General features: G+C 39.7%; 1 protein-coding gene across 2 annotated transcripts in view; it reads right to left on the reverse strand.

Moving 5' to 3' along the window:
- Nucleotides 1-15423, reverse strand: part of mast3b (microtubule associated serine/threonine kinase 3b) — a 45954-nt gene that overhangs the window by 18080 nt on the left and 12451 nt on the right. For both annotated transcript variants that reach the window (XM_034703825.1, XM_034703816.1), the window contains exons 4-7: nt 10077-10155; nt 7903-8060; nt 2184-2259; nt 1783-1992 (exon numbers count right to left, since the gene is read on the reverse strand). In XM_034703825.1, coding sequence (XP_034559716.1) covers nt 1783-1992; nt 2184-2259; nt 7903-8060; nt 10077-10155 — 523 coding nt within the window. The remainder of the gene's footprint in view (nt 1-1782; nt 1993-2183; nt 2260-7902; nt 8061-10076; nt 10156-15423) is intronic.

A 15423-nucleotide genomic window follows, 5' to 3' on the forward strand; every position in this document is an offset into this window, starting at 1 on the left:
TGTAAGAAAATGTTTCTTTACTAAAGAAGAGCAGACTAACAGGCAGCCTGTGGACACTCCTGCAGCCGCTCTGTCTTCAGCTGTTAGGGACGACGTTACAAGATGCGCCATGTTCCTCATGTCACTGCAGGTGGCTGCCCTTCTGACAGATTAATCACAGCCCATAATAATGACTTCTTTTTCATCTCTATTACTTTTCTATAATTATTATGTATACAAATATTTTGATATTTTAATTCAACTTTTCCTTATTTGCTTTATTTAATTTGTATATATTTCTTTACTTTTCTCTTTTGGACCATTTCTTTTAAAAGGTGACATATCACGCTTTTTTCATCAACATATATTGGTCTAAGAGGTCCCCAAAACATGTCTTTAAAGTTTATGCTCAAAAAAACACTTTGAAATCAGAAAAACCCTCTTCTTCAGTCCTCCTCCGAACACTCTGTTTTCTCTCTGACCACGCCCCCTCAAGAAGTGGGTGTGGCCTCGGCTGTCCAGCACGCTGATCTAATGTTTACATGTCGGCTGAATATACACGGCTGCTCACAGACCCGCGTTACTTCAACCCTCTGAATCTGATCCAGAATCTCATCCTGATGGAGAGGCGCCTGCAGCAGGACCTTTCTGAACCATTGGTCACAGATTTAGTGTTTCTTGTTGTTTTATTTATCAGTATGTCGACGTGTGTCTTGGTACACAGCTACCAACATGTAGCTATGTGGCTATGCTAACTAGCGCTAGCACTTTTCCATGAAAACTAAAAATCATCCACTAGATCTTCAAATCTGCAGACGTGGGGAGTCAAACCGACCTTTGTGTTTATTAAGACAGCCTACAACTAGCATGCCTCCCTCCTAAGCTCCTTGTTAGCACACATGTGTGCAGGGAATGAAAAACGGAGGAGGGGTTGAGTTGTATTTTATACAGTCTATGGGCTGAACAAGCTCCGAGCTCTGACTTCCTGTTACAGACCGGATGGCGTTGTGACGTATGAAAAACACTGAAAACTGAAACGGCTGGTTTCACACACATTTACAGAAAGGTGGAGAAATCAGAACAGGGGCAGAATGGATTCTTTTACTTTTCAGGGGGTTTGTAGACAGGGACACAGATTTCAGGGAGAGAACCATTAAAAAGTCCATTTTCCATGATATGTCACCTTTAAATGAAATATTTGTGCATGAGATCTGCCTCTGAGTCTAATAGCTGCTGTTCTGTGTTGACTGAGTCTAGTAAAAATGTAAAAAAAAACTAAAAAGAGCTCCAGAAGATTTAGATGACATTAATTGAATTTCCTCCCTGGGAGTGTTTCTTTCTCTAACAAAGCGGTCTAACTCTGAAAGTGTGTCTCCAGGTCTGTGGGTCTGTGCAGACATGTGAACAGATTATCAGTTCAGCTGGAAGTGCAGCGAGTCGGCCGTGCCTTCTGTCTGACAGCATGCGGAGGAACAGGGGAAGAGGTTGCTATAGAAACTAACATTTTATCACAACACAGATAAGATGTGTTACAAAAAAAAAAGGACCGCTCATCCATCTTTGAGAGTTTCCACGAGCGGATCTATTGTGTGTTCTTTTGGCTGTCAGGCGGTTATTGAGTGACTCGCCTGATTGCACCCCGGGTCGATCAATCAGCTTTCATAACTTCAGCTCATCCTCGTGTCCACACGGCGAGTTCACATGTAGTGGCTCGTTAGCTGATTACTCAATCACAGTGAGGCGTAGCTCTAGGTTGGTTTTCTAGTGAGTATTACGAATCAGACAAGCTTTCTGTTTACCCACCTCGTGAAGCAGCTTCTCCAGCTTCTCCTGCAGCTCGGCAAAGTAGCGTGAAGTCACCAAGCCCGTCTGGGACTTGTCCAGGCAGTCTCTGACCAGCTCCACCAACTGGTGCTGGATGAAGCCCAGCAGCCCGTCAGCCAGCGGGAGGGAGCTGTCTGGAGAGCAGAGAGTGATTATCTCCAACAAGCGCTCCTCCATCTGGGCTGTGGCCTGCAGCGAGGACAAGCACACAAACACAACGTCAAGTTATTACAGAGCCTGAGATCAGAGCTTTGACTCCTCAGAATCAAAAGAGCAGAATATTATTGTGCTGCATGCGAATGGCTGGAGGTGGGACGACAATTGAGAGAAAGCAGTGATGAGTGTCTGCATGATGAGAACGCTCTTTTTCCAGTACTGACCTTTGGGAAACGTTCTTTGTAAACATGGTTCATCATGACAATTTCATTATCAAAGGAGACACTGGAACGCCCGGGGCTGCAACACAAACAAAACCACAAGTTAAGACTTTAATAAACTGGAATTCAAAAGCACAACAAGTTGATCTTTTTTGTTTATAGCCTTGTTTGAACCTTTAAAGGGTAACTAAACCCCAGAGTTTTGGCTGAAGAGCATCTACCAAGGGATTTTAAAAAATGCCATTGGAGTGTCAATGTATAAATTTGGACAAGACTGGAGTTTGTGGAATATGGTGAGGTAGGTTATATAGGGTACGATGACAGGGGAAGGGTCAGCAGCTCCTCTGGCTGCTAAATATGTGTCGGCCTGTCACAGCCTGAGGGACGCACCATCCCATAATATTTGATTTTAGGTGAAGGTTTTATACTGCAGCAAGTGAGGACATTGAGATATGCTGTATGGGTGACACCATTGTTTTAATGCTTATAAAATATGTAATATATATAATATTTAATGAATATATATGTGTATAAATTGTATGTGCTTTGGCAACAACATGTCTTTGTTCATCCCAATAAGGCAAATTGAATGGAATTGACAAATTGACAGACGCAAGTACCAAATGATGTCACCGTGATCTCAGCCAGCCATTAGAAACACTCCATTGCAGCAGTCAGGTTTGGACCTGCAGATGGCGGTCTCTACAGTCTATGGTCTTTACTAGGGGTGACCCCAAATAGTCGAATATTGGACGATTCGTTCTAACGAGCCTTAGTCGACTGCCAATCTCATAGTCGAATATTTGTGTATATATGAAACGTGGATCATTCCATTCAAACCATGGGGGTGCTCAATGTCTAATTTTACGTTATTTTCCTGTTTCCCGTAAACATAGTGTCTCATATATCCTGTTTTGATATAAATAGAAACTTATTTAATGTAATTCTGAGAACAGCTCTTGAAGTGTTAAATCTCCTTAAAGTGGTAATTAAATCTCCCCTGGTAATTAAAGGTGGACTCTCCCATTTACCGGGACCTGTGGAGCAGACGTACCTCAGCTGGCCTTTAAATCTTTCTACGTTCATGGCAGCTCAAAATGTCAGGAAATAAAACTTCAGTTGATTGTAAAAGCTAGTGATGAAGATGAGGAGCAGCTTCATGAAGAGGGCTGTGAGATCAAGGATTACCGGACCACACAAAAACTGTACGGGGCCAAAAGAACAAGGAGGGATACCCAAAGCTGTCTGAAGCCTCAAAAACAATCCACAGCATCCCATCCACCTCCACACCATCAGAGAGGATATTCTCAAAGACAGGATTTACAGTCAACAAAGACAGGAGCGCACTTCTGCCCGTACACACGATGGTTTTCCTCACGTACAGTTTGAAAAGACTCAAGCGGACAAAGACGCGATGAAAGACTGTTTTAAAAGGTTCTGTTAAGAGATTTAAAACCCTTTAGCTGGTTCAGGTTTGATTCTGAACATTATACAAATGTTTAGTCTTAAGTTGGACAGACTACCCTCCGAAGTGCTGCTCTCTGCTGTGTGAACACTGTTTAAATATCTCCTGATTCCTCACTCTATAGTGGAGCGTTGTTCCATGTTTAACGGATGGTGGTCTTATTTGAGTTTTCTCTCCTTCATCACCTCGTTGTTTTTACAATATAGATTTAAAAAATCTTAGTTTTATGCTTCTAATATTCTGTTGTCCCTTTTACTTTAAGCTACAAGTCTCTTAATTGTAAATGGATATGTGTAATATTGTCATGCTGTCACCATCATGCAGACTTTGGGTCAGTAAGGAAAAACAACAAACACCGACTATTCATCCACTATGGGCAAAATCTGATGAATCAGATTCGACTAAGCAAATCCTTAGTCGGGCTCACCCCTATTCCTAATTCATCCTTTTAACTCTTTCTAATGTTCTCGATGTGATGTCATCTTCTTATTCTGAAACCCTCTTTTATTGTCTTTCTTTACTTATCCATTTTTATTGATAATAAATCCCATGATGCATCACGTTGGTGAAGTTTATTCCCACAAAGTTATCATCATCGCCGCTGGAAGCCACGGAAGAAATTTCAATGTAAGAAAGATGCTTCCAAAATGCAAAATTGGTAACTTTATATTATATTCAAATCTTAAAGGGATATTTCAGGGTTTTTTAAGTGTGGTTGTATGAGTTTTAAATCACTAGTAATGGTTGGGGCCAAAATAGATGCGGCTCAGCTCTGCTCCTTTAATGAGAATATGCATGCAAGCTAGGCTACCTCTGCAGACGGTGTCATTTCTGCCACGTGATTTAGCAGATTTTGAAAGATTCCGACCCGAGCACTCACTTCAGGTTAGCTGTACGCTCTACTTGGATTTTTTTCTGCACTTTACTTTGCCGCCGGAAACGGTAGCCTAGCTTGCGTGCTGATTCTCCCTGCAGTTTCTCATTGAAGGAGCCGAGCTGAGCAGCATCTATTGTGGCCCCGGCAATTACTAGTGATTTAAAACTCCACTTCAAAAGAAACTGAAATATCCCTTTAACAATACACACAGCCGTACGTTTGAGCAGGTCAGCACAATCAGCTGCATTTTTGCCTTATGCAATGTTATCTTCTCTGCACACTGAAAAGATGGTCTGCAAGCTACGTGTGGAGAAATGCGACCAGGCCAGTAAGTTGTTATGTCATTGGTATCTACAGATGAGCAAAAGTTAATCCACTCCAGTTTAGCCGACCTCATCCAAACATAAACACATCAATAATAACTTCTATCAGCTGACTTCCTCAGCTGCAGTCAGGGAGGATTTCACAGTCGTGTTTCGATGTTCTCTTAAAGATGTTTCCCCTTTTTTTATCTTTGCAAAACATGATGAATCTAAATCAGTAAATAAGTCCTCTTCTTCATCAGCACTTCATCGTTTCTCCTACAGAACACACCCTCCTGATGGAGCTCCTGACAGAACTCATGGAGGCAGAACCTCTCACATGCAAACAGGCTCCCTAAGCCGTCTTTGTATGAAAGGCTCCTCTGTGTGGAGTGGATGGCTGCAGCCCAACACACACTGCAGCAGCTCATCGTGGCTCTCTGCATCAGGCACCCCCACCCCCGATAAACCACCCCCACCCTCGACTGCAGCTCGGCAGCTCCATCCCCGAGGCGCTCTGTAAGCTAGCATTGCCCACGCACCGCACACCACGGCGCCAGAACACTGAGCGCGCAGGCGTCGCACAAACAGCGCGCGGTGCAGCCAACAGACGAAGTAGTTATGAGCGCAGAGGTCTGCAGTGAGATCTTCACCTGCCTGCCGGCCAACAGCCCTGTGGAATCAATCTGAGGCGCCAAATGTTGAGTTTGTCTTGCTCATAGACATTAGATAATAACACCGTGCACTTTCAACAACAATCTAAACATGTTTGATCATCTCTGAGCAGAGAATGAGAGCTTCAAGAAGAGGCCAGGAAACGATATAAAAGCTGCTGAGACTCCATTTAGAGCAGGTTGTTAAAAAATAATGTGACTGGGAACACACACAAGAGGCGACCATATGTGTGACCCACTAAAAATGTCCTTTCAGAGCAGATCTGTGGCACTGGTACCGCTGAGTGTGAGGGCCAAGTGATGAAAGAAAGGCAGAGCTCTGGAGAATAAAGACGGAGATTTAAGAGAATAAAAGTCTTTAGTTTAGTCGAAGGTTAGACTTTGTTTTATTTTGAAGGGGAAGATCAGAAGGACTGCTGAACGCCTGCACGAAAACAAGGAAAGTGAAGCTTCTTGTGAAGTTATGCTTCAGTCTCAAGAATCAGGAATCTGAATAGACTTTGTGAGAAGATGTTTCTTTACTGAAGAAGAGCAGACTCACAGGCGGCCTGTGAACACACAAGATGCTCCATGTTCCTCATTTTACTGCAGACTGCTGCTCCTCTAATATCCCCTCATACTTTAATGTGGATGTATGTTTTTATGTATGCATGTACGTGTGGATATGTGTGTGTATATGTATATGTCAACATATGTTTCCTTGGTTGCTGAATCCTTCAGTGATTGTTTTGTTTTTATTTGTGATTTTTACATGGCTTCCATGTTGTGGAGGGAATTGTTGATTGTTGCTGCAGATTGAAATAAACCTAACTTAAGTTATTTCACATACAGACTAATCACAACCTGTAATAATAACTTATTTTTAATAAAACTAACAACTTTGTTCTCATAAGATCAAAATTTGATTCTTCTAAATCAGTGGTGTCCAAACTTTTTCCAAAGAGGGACACATTTGATGTTGTCAGAATGTTGTGGCTCTTACTATTTAATAACAATTATTTAAAAAATGTTCTCACTAAATCTAAACTAGGAAGTCTTCAGTTCTCCACATGCCATGTAAACATTAGCAGACTGTATCTTCTTCTGGAGGAGAATGTTTTTCATTAGGGTCGGGCAATGTGGGAAAAATATTGTATCGCTATTTTTCCATGGCAGGATCATGATCTGGATTTCATCACAATTCTTTTTCATGTTGTTTTTAAGACTTTTCTGACCAGCAGACAACATTTTAAGAACGAAATAATTATGTTCCTGAGTTCTGAATAATTTTAAGCACCAAATTTTGCCTTTTCTGTACAATTCCATAACTGTGATCTTGTCTTGTGTCCTCTTTTTTGTCTTCTGAACTTTTAGTGTTCATAAAGAATATTTTCACATCATGATAAAAACATTAATTTGAAAACCTGTCAACTTTAAGACTTCTTGTGTTTCTTCTTTATTGCCGTCTTGCAGAATCCCCAGAGCTTTGGCTTTCATAAAAGTAGTCCATATGAAGCTTTTTGAGATGTTTCTGGATTGACTTTAGTTTTGTTTGTGCACTTGAAAGAAACTGCAAATGTACAGATGATTCAGAATGGGATTAATTTCTGTGCTATAATAACATATTTTAAGATGGAAGCTTGGGGCCATAAATAAATGGACCTTGGGCCGCGATTGGCCCCCGGGCCGTACTTTGGACATGCCTGTTCTAAATCCACAACTTTAATCTCATTAATATATGACTTCATTCATGTGAATTAAGGACATTTTTTCTCATTAATTAACAGCTTCAATCTAATTATTTGAGTTTATTCCTTTGAATTCTTGTAAATTAAAAATATTTTTCTCAAACATCTTCCTCCTCGTAAATGTATGACTTTTATCTTGTAATCTTAGGACTTTATTCCCAAAATATCAGATACATTACACTTAATTTTGCCCTTATTCTCCTTCCAACATTAAAGTCTATATATCAGTTTAATATTTATATGCATATTTTAATAGATTGGGGGTGCAGGTTTGACTTAATGGTTAAGTGGCGCCCATATAGCGTGCTAAACGGGTTCGACTCCAGCCTGCAGAGATTTTTGCACTCTAAATAAAAGTGTAAAAACTCAAAAATTTAATTAAATAAATAAATAAAATTGAAATAAATACATAAATAAAAAATAAATAATCCAAATTTTAATTTAAAAAGTGTAAATTAAAGATTTTATCTAGAATTCCTGTTTGAACAAATGAGCCAACTCTTTATCAAACTCATTTGTGCAAAGCCTTAAAAGTTTTTCTATAATGTCATCCTGGATCAGGATGTCTTAACTCACAGCTCAGGAAGTTGTAGTTAAGTCTGTCTGTGTCTTTACTCACTATGAAAACAAACATTAGCACAGAACATAGATCAGTTTGGTGAATATGCTTCAGCTACCTGAGGCTCCTGGACCGAGGTCGTATGACCGTCGCTGGCCGCCCGTCTTCGTCGGCCATGCTGTCCGAGCTGCGGAAGTGTTTGAAGAGAAAGTGCAGCTCGTCTTGTGTCGGCTGGTAGGGAAGCTGGTGAAGACGCTCCTGTGAGGATGAGGACGACTGTGGACACAAAGAAAAGTATTTAATATTCAAAATCAAGAGCTTTAATTTATCACGTTCATCTGCTGCTCATTTAGACACAACACAAGATTCAGCTACTAAAGCCAACATGATGGTATTGTTTTGATAAGTGTGCAGAATAACAGCTGAGCTTCTATATTTGTGAAGGAACTTAAGTATGATGTAACTGTGAGAACCTCTAATTTAAACGGCCTCATGGAAAAGACCACATTCAGTTATTTTCCCAGCCTGCCTCTGTGCTCTGAGAACTCTTTTCAAACAAACCAGGACACGGTGCAGGCAATCTATTTACGAGCCATGAGTCCTGAACAGAAGAGGGACGGAGGGACGGAGGGACGGCATCTGTGAACTCTCTTTTAATGCGTCCGTATAAAGAGGGCAGAGAGGGTCTCTGGGGGGCTCTATTGTCCCCTCTGACCTCTGGGTCTGTCCCAGGGTCCACCCAGTAAACTTCTTTAGAATAGCTGCACATGGCAGACTTCAACCACAGACCGTTTCATTACGTCACTGAGTAAGTAAATATAATGACAGCTTTGATCTTTGAGGGTTTATTTAAAGAACTTTGACATCCCGTCTCTCTTTACATTTATTCTCCCAAAGAGCTTAACCAGTGAAAAATAAAGTTTTAAAACGATAGATCTAAAACTTTTCAAATTAGAAAACTGAACCTTACATAACCACACCACGCTTCAGAGTGACCCACCTCTAAAGGGTTTTATAACACAGTGCCTGATACCTATGAACAAAACAGTCTGATATATTGTTACATTAATGGATACAATGATAGAAATTCCAACTTAAGGACCCCTGGACTCAACATTGAGACCCACTGGGTTAAAGTAAAAACATCTAATTTAAGGCAAAGTCAACAAATTTCTCCATCAATAATTTAGAAAACACATTTTTATTGATTTATAGGAGATGTCACCTGAGCATTTTTTAATATAGTTTTTTATTATCTTTCAGGCAGTAACACTGGAAGGATTTTATCATTTATTTTATAACTGTATTTACAAATTTAAATTTTACATTATTTTTACTTTTTATTTTATAGTTTTTATTTAAAAAATATAAACATATTTTATAATATTATTTAACATTTTTTTATTTTATTTTATAACTTATTTCATATTTTTTATTTTACATTTTTTATTTAAATTTTTTTAATTTACAACTTTATATCATAACTTATATTTCATAATTTTATTTTATCTTATAACTATATTTCCTAATTTTTATTTTACATTTTCTATTTTATTTTATAACTTTATTTCATTTTTTTCTATTTTGTAATTTTGTTTCATTTTTTTCACATTAGAAGTTTATTTCATATTTTTTATTTTCTATTTTTTTTATTTTATAACTTTCTTTTATAATTTTTGTTTTGCAATTTTTATTTAATCTTTTTATATCTTATATTTCTGATTATTGACTCCTTTAAATCTTTTATCTTTTGTTGTTTTTATTCTTCCAAGAATGTGTTTTTTCCTTTTTTTTCTTCTTCCTCACATTTCTCTTTTATTGTATTTTAGTTTATTTCGCCTTTGTAATCCTGTGTTGAAAAGTGCTGTATAAATAAAGATGATTATTATTCTAACCAAATATCCTAAGAATGTGATGTTGTGAGCTTTACTGAAAAGCTCTCATTAAATATTTTGATTTAAATCTTTCTTCTAATAAGTGCAGAAACACCCCCACACTCATAAAGACACTTAATTTCACCCGGTCTTGAACACAAACATACATACAGTGTGTGTATTACTTCTTCCACTGAGCAGCACAGACGGGGGAGTGACTAATCCGAGCAGATGATGGAGGAAAACAATTAACGGTTTGTCATCTCACTCTTGGCTCGAGCCGTTATGTGCTATTTGGGCTGAGTGAGGTGTTAGAATCGCCTGGCTGCCATTTATCGACCACGGAGGGAGGGTTTGGGGGACGAGTGATGGGGGGGCGGAGGGGGGGTCAGTGCCGGGATGATTTGCGATGACTTACCGAGACAGTGGAGCTCGGCGGGTTGGTTCCATAGCCAGAGGAGGGGAGGGATGCCAGGGACCATCTCCTGCCCTCAGCTCTGAGGGAAACGGACATGTATGTTACATAATCTCCAGCAGCACTGGCATTAGTTCACATTTCATATGTGTAAGACCTTACATAACACTCAACAGAGGAGTCCAGTGACCACAACAGCACAGAATTAAAGACTTTTACTTTCTAAAAGCTCATAAAACACGAGAGTATCCTCTCTCCATATTCAGCAGCTCTTTGAATGTGTTTGCAAGCTTTACACGATCATACAACAACAGTTTATTTACTTGGAGAGGGGGAATAAATGTTGGGAATAATGAAAAATAAAAGAAACATGCTTTTAAAAGGCAACAGACATGGTGAGAGAAATACAACAGAAGCTACCTGTCAGCACGAGCCAGGTGACTGAAGTCACGAGAGCAGCAGAGAGAGAAAAGAGAGAAGCAAAGAGTTTTGGTGAGTTTGTGAAATCTTGCACAAGTGACCTCTGGCATTTAGATGAGGGATTGGTACTGACAGTGTTGGCTTGCTTGCCAGTTTTCATTTGTCCTGACACGTGGAGGGGCTCGCAAAGTAAATTAATTCCAGCATAAAGTTTACATAACAGGAACAACTCTTCACTTCTGAAAGCCCCACCAGCCGGGAGCACGGCTCTGATTGGACTTTGTAATGGCATCAAAGAGAAACACGACCAAACAACACAATGAATAAAGTGAAGATAATCTAAAGGTTATGAATTATAATGAGAACCATGTTGTTTGTAAACAGCAGAAACAATGACTGTGATGACAAGAGAATTTTAAGGAATTTTAAAGCCCCTGCTAGGGGGGGTAGTACTTTTCAAAGGTCCCAGGACTTTCGGGGGGCGGGGCCTGCAATGCTGAACGTGTCTGATTGGTAGATTAACCGCAGTGTTTTTATTCCTCCCTCCTTCCACAATAACATCTCACACATCTGTGATTCTCTTGATTTAGCAGCTTGTAACAGTAGTCTTCTCTCAGCCCACCGTGAATGCGTCTCTCCCGGTGTTCCGGTTTTAAAAGTGACCCTGTAAACTGGAGACCTTCAGCTGACGGTGTCAGTGTTTGTGGAGTTTTCACAGCTGTTGAAACACAGAGGGAGTTCCTGGGAATGCAAACTAGTTTAGTTTTTATTAAGATTTCAAAATATCCTCATCAGATATTTAATGATGGTCTAATGACGTTTATGAGGGATGCATCCGGCTGAGAGTCTCCAGTTAACAGGGTCGCTGTTTAAACCAGAACACCGGCCGATCTCTGCCACGCTTTTTGAGTTCAAAAGGATTTTAAAGCCGTGTTGAAACGTCTTTGCTACTCGCGCTTATCTCCTCTCACGTGTTGATTCATTCATTGCTTTTCCTAATTTTAACCGCAGGTGTAAAATTTTCCCTTTTTTTCATGTTTTTCTAATTTTGGAACACAATTTAAAATTTCAGCAAAAGTTATTTTTTCGACAGGCTCCGGGTCAACTTTTTTGTCAATTTATTTTTTCGGGGTTTTCTTTCAAATTTTTTTGTCCAATAAATTTTTTCAATAAAAAATTCAAAACTTTTTTTTCAAAATTTTTTTTTCAAAACTTTTTTTTTTAAACTTTTTTTTCAAAACTTTTTTTTCAAAACTTTTTTTTCAAAACTTTTTTTTCAAAACTTTTTTTTCAAAACTTTTTTTTCAAAACTTTTTTTTCAAAACTTTTTTTTCAAAACTTTTTTTCTCCCAAAAATTTTTTTTCCAACATTTTTTTTTCAATTTTTTTCTTTCAACTTTTTTTTTTTTCAATTTTTTTTCTTACAATTTTTATTTTTGTCAAATTTTTCCAAAAAACATTCCCAGTCATTGTTTGTCCATCTGTGATTCTCTTGATTTCTCTTTCTTTCATTAGTTTTTATTTGTTCTATCTTGTTTGTATGTGTGTGTACTTTTCAAAAGAAGAAGCTGTGATTCTCTTGATTTAGCAGCTTGTAACAGTAGTCTTCTCTCAGCCCACCGTGAATGCGTCTCTCCTCCCGGTGTTCCGGTTTTAAAAGTGACCCTGTAAACTGGAGACCTTCAGCTGAACGCGTCAGTGTTTGTGGAGTTTCCACAGCTGTTGAAACACAGAGGGAGTTCCTGGGAATGCAAACTAGTTTAGTTTTTATTAAGATTTCAAAATATCCTCATCAGATATTTAATGATCGTCTAAAGACGTTTATGAGGGATGCATCCGGCTGAGAGTCTCCAGTTAACAGGGTCGCTGTTTAAGCCAAAACACCGGCCGATCTCTGCCACAGCTTTTTGAGTTGAAAAGGATTTTAAAGCCGTGTTGAAACGTCTTTGCTACTCGCGCTTATCTCCTCTCACGTGTTGATTCATTTATTGCTTTTTCCATGATTTTAACCGCAGGAGCAACATTTTCCCTTTTTTTCATGTTTTTCTAATTTTGGAGCACAATTTAAAATTTCAGGAAAAATTATTTTTTCGACAGGCTCCGGGTCAACTTTTTTGTCAATTTATTTTTTCGCTTTTTTTTTTTTCAAATTTTTTTGTCAAATACATTTTTTCAATAAAAAATTAAAAACTTTTTTTTCAAAACTTTTTTCAAAACTTTTTTGTCAAAACTTTTTTTCTCCCAAAAATTTTTTTTCTCCAAAAAATTTTTTTTCCAACATTTTTTTTTCAATTTTTTTTTCTTTCAACTTTTTTTTTTCAATTTTTTTTCTTTCAATTTTTATTTTTGTCAAATTTTTCCAAAAACCATTCACAGTATTGTTTGTCCATCTGTGATTCTCTTGATTTCTCTTTCTTTCATTAGTTTTTATTTGTTCTATCTTTTTTGTATGTGTGTGTACTTTTCAAAAGAAGAAGCTGTGATTCTCTTGATTTAGCAGCTTGTAACAGTAGTCTTCTCTCAGCCCACCGTGAATGCGTCTCTCCTCCCGGTGTTCCGGTTTTAAAAGTGACCCTGTAAACTGGAGACCTTCAGCTGAACGTGTCAGTGTTTGTGGAGTTTACACAGCTGTTGAAACACAGAGGGAGTTCCCGGGAATGCAAACTAGTTTAGTTTTTATTAAGATTTCAAAATATCCTCATCAGATATTTAATGATGGTCTAAAGACGTTTATGAGGGATGCATCCGGCTGAGAGTCTCCAGTTAACAGGGTCGCTGTTTAAGCCAAAACACTGGCCGATCTCTGCCACGACTTTTTGAGTTAAAAACTATTTTAAAGCCGTGTTGAAACGTCTTTGCTACTACAATCTACCCGGGACTTCAGCCCGTGGTCGAAACGCAGCCAACAATGGGGGCACAGGAACCTTTTAGTTCCGGGTAAAGTAGTTCTGGGGGCTAAAAGACCCGGGAACTCTTGGTCGAAATGCACCTTAATAATAGTTTTTAACTAAAAAAGCTGTGGCAGAGATTAGCCGGTGTTTTGGTTTAAACTGTGACCCTGTTAACTGCCTTAACCTTTGAAAAGTACTGCCCCCAAAGCAGGGGCTTTTCAGGGGGAGATTATTTACCCCTGAACTAAATTTAGACCCTGGTTCTTCGGTTGAAACACATGTACTTCAAGGGTTAAGTCCCTAGTTCCGGGGTAAAGTTCCTGCAGTCAAAAAACGTTGGATGAGCCTGGAGGAAGACACAACATCGCTCAAAAGACTATTTTAATTCATTAAAGCTTCATTAAGGGCTGATTTTACAACTTTCTCCCCACAAACTTCGTCTGATTATCCCTGCTCAGTTCATTTGTGTCATTTCAGCTAATGAGCCTCATGTAAAGTGACATGTCCAACAGAAAATAAAACACAGAGCAGAAAGCAGCAGGGTCACTGATCGTCCTGCAGGGCTCTGAGTCCTCAGTGCTGCAGCTTCAACAGAGGAGAGACGCCTGGAGACGTGCGTGACCGAAACAAGTTGTATAAACTTAGTGCGGAGTGTGGGGACTAGTTATGTTTCACACAAAGAGATGAGCTTCATGTGTTTTATGATTGTTTTAAGACCTCAGACAAAGCTTAAAGGTCCAAGGTTTATTTACAGATTACCTCCGCCTTGATCGGAAGTGTCATTATTTAAGAGCGAAGCACAAATGAAAGATGTGCAAGAGGGCTTCAGGGTCCCCTCGTCTGACTTCTCCCCTGCTGAGCTGCTGAGGAGGAGTCAGCTGTGAGGAGACCTATCAGAGAGGAGGGGGGGTGTCAACACTCCAGGCTGAGTCACCTTTCTGCAGCTTACTGTCTGCCTCTGTGCCAACACACACACACACACACACACACACACACACACACCCTCAGAGTGTGATCACACATCTAATCCATTTAACCACCGAGTTTTTTAATTGGTATTTTATCCACTTGAGTTCACACCAGCAGTTGACACGTACTATATTCAGTCATGTAAAGCATCAATTCAGAGATCAGAGCTGACGGTAGTCTCTGTAACTTTAATTAACATTAAGAGTTGTTGTGAAACCAACACCGAGGCATAAACGGCCTCTGATGACTCCTACAGTCCTGTACAGCTTAGTTCAAAAACCAGGCTTCAAACTTTCCTTTTTGATAAAGCTGCTACAGGCTTAGACTGACACACTGGGATCCTGTCTTTCCCTCTCTCTTCTCTGTCTGCCTGTCCCATTAAAGTTACTAACCATAGACCTTTCTGGAGTCCCTGAGCTCCCTTGCTTCGTAGGCTCCTCTCTCTCCCTTCGTCTCCCTCTATCCCTCTCTCCAACACCGTCTCAGAAATGTGTGTCTAACATGAGTCTGGTTCTGCTGGAGGTTTCTGCCTGTTAAATCCTTTGGAATCATCTACCAGTCAGGGTCCGGGAGGCAGACACCCTCTCTACTTTTAAGAGTAGGTTTCAAACTTTCCTTTTTGATAAAGCTTATAGTTAGAGCTGGATCAGGCTTGGACCAGGTCTTAGTTATGCTGCTATAGGCTTAGACTGACACACTGGGATCCTGTCTTTCCCTCTCTCTCCTCTCTCTCTGCCTGTCTCTCACTTTAACTCTTCCTGTCCCATTAAAGTTCCTAACCATAGACCTTTCTGGAGTCCCTGAGCTCCCTTGTCTCGTAGGTTCCTCTGGATCTCTGCTGCTGTGGACGTGCCAGACTCCAGCTGCTACAACTACTACTATCCGTCTCCCCACTATCATCTCTCTCTCTCTCTTCATCTCCCTCTATCCCTCTCTCCAACACGGTCTCAGCAGATGTGTGTCTAACATGAGTCTGGTCCTGCTGGAGGTTTCTGCCTGTTAAAGGAAGTTTGTCCTTGCCACTGTAACTTGCTAAATGCTGCAAAGTGCTCTGCTCATGGTGGATTAAG

Source organism: Notolabrus celidotus, chromosome 2, assembly GCF_009762535.1.
Source record: "Notolabrus celidotus isolate fNotCel1 chromosome 2, fNotCel1.pri, whole genome shotgun sequence".
Classification (NCBI taxonomy): Eukaryota; Metazoa; Chordata; class Actinopteri; order Labriformes; family Labridae; genus Notolabrus; species Notolabrus celidotus.